The sequence below is a fragment of the Neltuma alba genome, unplaced genomic scaffold, assembly GCF_004799145.2.
Source record: "Neltuma alba isolate B1F8T4 unplaced genomic scaffold, ASM479914v2 tig00001772_pilon, whole genome shotgun sequence".
Taxonomy (NCBI): domain Eukaryota; kingdom Viridiplantae; phylum Streptophyta; class Magnoliopsida; order Fabales; family Fabaceae; genus Neltuma; species Neltuma alba.
Window position 1 is genome coordinate 1 of NW_021632606.1, and position 5,516 is coordinate 5,516.

The 5,516-nt window shown below is 41.6% G+C and overlaps 1 protein-coding gene across 2 annotated transcripts; it reads right to left on the minus strand.

Annotated features, from left to right (window-relative positions):
- Window positions 1-628: 628 nt before the first annotated feature.
- Window positions 629-4,775, minus strand: LOC114711178 (proline-rich receptor-like protein kinase PERK1). 2 transcript variants are annotated; one of them, XM_028895545.1, is made up of 9 exons: window positions 4,512-4,775; window positions 4,087-4,481; window positions 3,012-3,539; window positions 2,812-2,898; window positions 2,648-2,718; window positions 2,256-2,332; window positions 1,653-1,800; window positions 1,349-1,510; window positions 629-1,079 (listed from the first exon to the last, which is right to left on the minus strand). In XM_028895545.1, exons 1-9 carry the CDS (start codon window positions 4,604-4,606, stop codon window positions 765-767), a joined length of 1,878 nt encoding a protein of 625 aa, XP_028751378.1. In that variant the 5' UTR covers window positions 4,607-4,775; the 3' UTR covers window positions 629-764. The 2 variants fall into 2 exon arrangements, with proteins under 2 accessions (XP_028751378.1, XP_028751370.1); XM_028895537.1 differs by having other exon boundaries at window positions 4,087-4,775.
- Between the last annotated feature and the right edge of the window lie 741 nt (window positions 4,776-5,516).

Genomic DNA, 5,516 nt, shown 5'->3' on the forward strand with positions numbered 1-5,516 from the left:
GTAGATGACAGGTACAGCCATGGGCTGTTTCCAGGCTAGAAGCACTTATGTGGCCTCGTCCACCTAATCTTTCTTTCTTCTTCACCAAACATCTTGCTAATGATACTCTGCGACAACAATGCATAGCGTCCTCTGTCAAAGGTGGTTCACTAGAAGAGAGATTCCGAAAGGTATAACTTTTATACCTTAGTTTTGGTTTAAGCATGCGACCAAGAGTCCCATAAATTTAGGCCTCTCTCTGTTTCGAACTTTTCTTTTTCCTAATTCTAACATACGGGGCGAGGACCTAAAATTTGAATAGCAAACACTGCTCCGGCTTTTCAAGAACTCAAATTTTAGGATTTTCCGTCCACCCTATGGCTCTTCAAGGACCTTTTCATTCATTATGTTAGATATCAAGGAAAATCCATTCTGACGTGTTCAGGAATGCCGGCTCTTACTTCTGTGGTTACACATGGTGGATAAATACAGGGACACAAAGGTTCGACTTTGACATTAGCTCATCAACCATCTTACGATTTCAATCACAAGCTAATTGACAAATGAACACGAAAAACAAAGTTGATGCATTTCAATCCCAGTAATCAACAAATGAAAGAATCTATCTACCTATGCTACTTTGTTGTATATATGCCCTTATCAATAGAATTTTAAAGTTGACAATCTGTGAAAAATAATTAGGTAATTCGCTCAGAATAGGTCAGTCAAAACACAGAATTAAAATCAAAGGATATAGATTTATACATGGTAAAAGCAAAGAGTTGTCAAGAGCTTCCACTGTAACCTTGGTGGTTATTCATCTTTCTCATTTCCATTTCCCGGGTGGTCCCGCGGCTCTGGCCTTCGCTGCTTGAGCCAGATGGGTATAAGCTGTTGTCACTCGTAGGTGCACTGTATTCACTGCTGACGCCAAGCTCCTGGGTTCCCAAAGCCATTTTCCTGAATTTTTTCATGTCTTCCTTGTATTGTGCAGTATCATAATCAGAGCTTCCTCGGAAACTGTAGGCAGAGCTGTGTCCGGGTTTAATTCCTTCGTTCAGATCTGATAGAGACATGTCTCCTTCCAGAGCACGAGCAACCTATGACATATTCAAATTGTGGGGCGTTTAGAAGCAATGTTGTAAATAGTACAGTACTCTGAACTAGAGTACTGTTAAGTTTGTACAGGAGGGCTTAGGTATACTTTTAGTAGCAGCACAGTGACGAGATCGCACTTGACATGACTTTGCATTTTTCACACTAAGTGGCAAGCCATATAAATTTAAGGTACAAAATATAAACCATAACTGGCTTCCTCAGGACAAACTGCTCAAGGTATCAGTCAATGAGCCTGGAAACAGTGATTTACCTGGCTCACTTTTGGCCTATGACGTGCTGAATGACGGGTGCAGGCTGCAGCACATGCGACCAGGCGAGTCATTTCATTGAGGTCATATTCATCTTTCAGCCTTGGATCAACCAGAGAATCAAAATCATGCTCTTCCAAAGCACGGATAAGCAAAGGCCTTGCCTGTGATAACAAGAGATGAACTTTCAATTCAAAGGTTGCTTCAAAGCGCATCTCTCTTTCAAGGGAAAATAATGCAAAAAACGGTCCATTTTGCTAGCATGAAAGTACTCTACACAAAAAGTTGGATCATCACAATACTGACCCACTCTACCAGACTATCCTCCATGAAAGTATGAGTTGTGTCAACCGGTCGACGTCCAGTAATTAGCTCCAGGAGCATCACCCCAAAAGAGAAAACATCTGATTTGTCTGTGAGTTTCCCACTGGAAGCATATTCTGGAGCCAGATAACTACAGCACGATCAATGTGAGATCACGTTAAATATGCAAATATACAAAGCCAAACAAGATAGTGTCTTTGACAACTATTGCTTATGCCAGCTAATAGTAAGTGAAAAATCTTAAGTGGAGAAGCAAAGCGTCAAGCAGCCTCAACAAAGTACGAAATAACTACAACAGTTTTTCAGGGTAAGGTAGACAATGAAACAAGGAGAGCTTTCCATATATTGGATGGTGAAGCATTATGGTACCTCAAAATATCAAGAATACGGACATGGTCTTGGACAAATTTTTAGGGGGTGTTTGGTAACCTCCAAACCATGGTTTTAGAAGTACTTTTTCGCAAAATAAGGCAAATTCCTCTACATATTTACTTCGTAAACCGTTTAAACACTTCTGAAACCATAGTTTAGTTTCTATCCATCCATTTGAAAGTTCTTGAACAGTTAAAAGGAAGTAGCTCTCACCCAAAAGTTCCCATCACTCGAGTGGAAACATGAGTATTGAGATCAGAAGAAAACTTTGCTAGTCCAAAATCAGCAACCTGGCATCAGATAATTAAAAAAATGTAAATTCGAGTTCATATTGAAAAACTAAAGGTGTGATTACATAATAATAAGAGATTCTAACTTCCTACTGATGCTAAACAACTAATCTGATTTTTCATGGCAATGAAAACAGAGCAGCCACCTCCGCCGAAGACGACATTTTATAGAATAATAAAGCATGTCTAGAGTTAGAATGATAGAAGGCCCTTCTCTCCTGGCTAAGGAAAAAGTGAGCAGTGAAAGATGTGTTGTTGAACTTACATCAGTATTACCGATAAGAAGTGGCAAAACAACACTACGGAAATTATTACCTTCGCTTCAAACTTGAAATCCAGAAGTATGTTAGCACTTTTGATATCACGATGGATGATCTTGGGATGACCTGGACATAAAGATAGCTATAATAAGAATTTAAGATCAGGCAATGTAGCCACATCTTTTAAAAAAGAAAAATGCCCAGATTCATAGCACGTACAATCCTCATGGAGATACGCCAGTCCTTTTGCTGATCCTAATGCAATTTTCAGTCTTGTGGGCCAATCCATAGTAGGTCGCCCTTTTCCTGCAGTAGATATATCTATCAGATTCTTGCAACCAACCCCACACAATAAGTCAAGCCAAATAATGACTATGTAAATGGAAATCCAGTCACAAAAGGCGGCTAAGAAAACTTGCCATGTAAGTGAAGCTCCAACGTATTGTTTGGAACAAATTCATAAACAAGCAATCTCTGGTGTCCAGTAATGCAGTACCCAACGAGAGAAACGAGATGTCTGTGATGAACTCGGCTAATGATCTCAACTTCTGCTTGAAATTCTCGTTCACCCTGCCCACTTCCTGCCTTTAGCTGCTTGATTGCCACCTCCTTCCCATTCGGCAGGATTCCCTTGTGCACATATCCAAATCCACCTTGTCCAAGGAGGTTGGCATCGGAGAACCCATCTGTTGCCCGTACCAACTCTTCATATGAAAATGCGCTCTTTGAGAAACCCAATGACATTCCAGGAGAAGGAGGTGGGTGAGAATTTTCGCCACCTGTATAGTTGGAACCTGACCCACCACTGCTGCCGAGAAATGGCGGCGAAGGAGGAAGTTTAGGGGCATAAGCCGGGGGCGGGGGCTTTTGCATCACGGAGACAATATTATCTGAAGGAGACGGAGCATTATGCTGCCACTGACGTGGTAGGCCACCATATTGGTCACCTGGCAATCGTAAAGAATTCAGTACCAAATGAATATTGATCACCAGTCCAGTATCTCAGAGCATCATCATAAAAAAAGTCCCCCAAGACTCCTTCCCCTTCCCGGAAAGAAAGAAAGAAATAGCCCTTTCTGTATAATAAGAATAATTCTTCTTTCCGACTCGCTACAGCAGATAAGCCTAATCTAATATGCCTTGTCAAACATAGGCGTAACGATTTGTAGATGTTCTGGAAAATCATGGGTCCCCTTGTAGTTCCATAATCATTGGAAAGGCGCATGCAGGAATATCAATGTTCGATTTTGAGAATTTTAATAAATGAACTTGCAAAATTTTGCAGTACCATGAGGAACAAAAATATTTTCGATCAAAATGACTAATATGATCAAATTGACAGAGTCACAAATAAGATAGGAGCAGGGGGGGAAAGAGGAGCAGTAAAGGCATGGCCACAAGGAACAAATGTGAATAATAAATTGCATACAATGATGGACTCGTTCTCAACGTGAGTTACAGAATGTTAAACTTCACTCCAATTCAAACTCTCACCTTTAGGTCCCTGTGGCGGCACATAGGATCCCACATTACTTGTTCTCCTCTTCTTCCTCCGACAACATACGCAAACAAGGCTTAAAATTACAAGAATCCCCACAGCACCAACGGCGATGCCAACAATAACACCAGTTGATATATCCGGCGATGAAGAAGGGGACGAAGGCGTGGTTGAACTGGACGGAGGAGGAGGAGGCGAGCTGCGAGTCACCGGAGGTGGTGGAGAATTGGTACCAGACGTAGGCGGCGGTGGCGAGGTTGCAGGTGGGGAGGGAAAGGGAGGGCTGGGAGTGGGTGTGGCTGGCGGCGGGGGCGAAGGAGTAACCTGTGGTGGAGTGGAGGGAGTAGCAGGAGGTGTTGCAGGAGGGGTGGCCGAGGGCGGAGGAGGAGATGTTGTGTTAGTAGTAGGCGGAGGAGGAGATGTTGTGTTAGTAGTAGGCGGAGGAGGAGAAGTTGTGTTAGTGGACGGCGGCGAGGTGGGGGCCGGAGAAGCTCCGGGAGACGGCGAAGTTGACATTGTACCGAAAGAATATGTCAGGTAATGAAAAGAAGGCGTCTAGAAAACGCAGAACAGAAAGGCAATCGCAGTGGCTATGGTGGTAGAGACTCCCTGTGATGATGCGAGAGAAGTGTAAGATGCAGAGAGACGCAAGGGTGAGGGAGTGGTTTAATGGGGAAGGAATGGAATTGAATTGAACGAGTGCGAGAAAGAAAGCGTTTCGTCAAGAAGTAGCTTCATACGTTCCCAGCTCACACCTTTGTTTTGAAGCTTCTATTTTATTTTTAAAAAATAAATAGTAAATCCGACCAACCAAGTCCAACCACAACGGAAGAGAGACAGTGGGGCCTCCAAGCTCGTTGCTCCAATTTGTCGCCTGCAGAATTTGATATAAATTGGATTTTGTGTAATTATTCTAATTATTTCTCGATGGTCTTCGAATATTAATGAAAAATGATCACGTTTTAGTATTTTTCATGTTTTGATATTAATATTTTTTTCCTTCAGCTCAGAAAAAATATTATTTTTTCCTGTTATTTGTGCCCGATATTTGGTCATGGTCCCTTGTACCGTGTTTTTTGGGGTTGTTGTGACTTCTGATTCTTCCGCCAGCGGGGAATGAGTAAATTGTTGGCACCTAATTTTGTTTTAAAATTCTTTTTCTTTGGGTATAATGTTCATTCAACTTTCCACGCTGGCTTTTGCTATTTTCGTTCTCCGTTCCTCTTATTCGTTGTTCAGAGTTCAGACATTTTCACAAAAATAGCAATGCGGACTTCATGCGAGCAAATATTTGTAGAGAATTTCATTTTTGAAAGAGTGTAGTAAATTCAAATTTCTTATAAGTTGCTAATAAATTTTATTATACTTATAGTTGATATATATACTCCTCTTATTTTAAATTTAGGAACTAGTTGAGAAGTTAATC

What these genes read in the sequence shown, in the direction of transcription:
- LOC114711178 (XM_028895537.1), bottom strand. Translation starts at nt 4,606, where the DNA reads ATGTCAACTTCGCCGTCTCCCGGAGCTTCTCCGGCCCCCACCTCGCCG. An exon ending in GTTGGAGCTTCACTTACATG is followed by an intron (nt 2,899 to 3,011) that starts GCAAGTTTTCTT and finishes TATCTACTGCAG; the next exon opens with GAAAAGGGCGACCTACTATG. An exon ending in CGAGTGATGGGAACTTTTGG is followed by an intron (nt 1,801 to 2,255) that starts GTGAGAGCTACT and finishes ATCGTGCTGTAG; the next exon opens with TTATCTGGCTCCAGAATATG.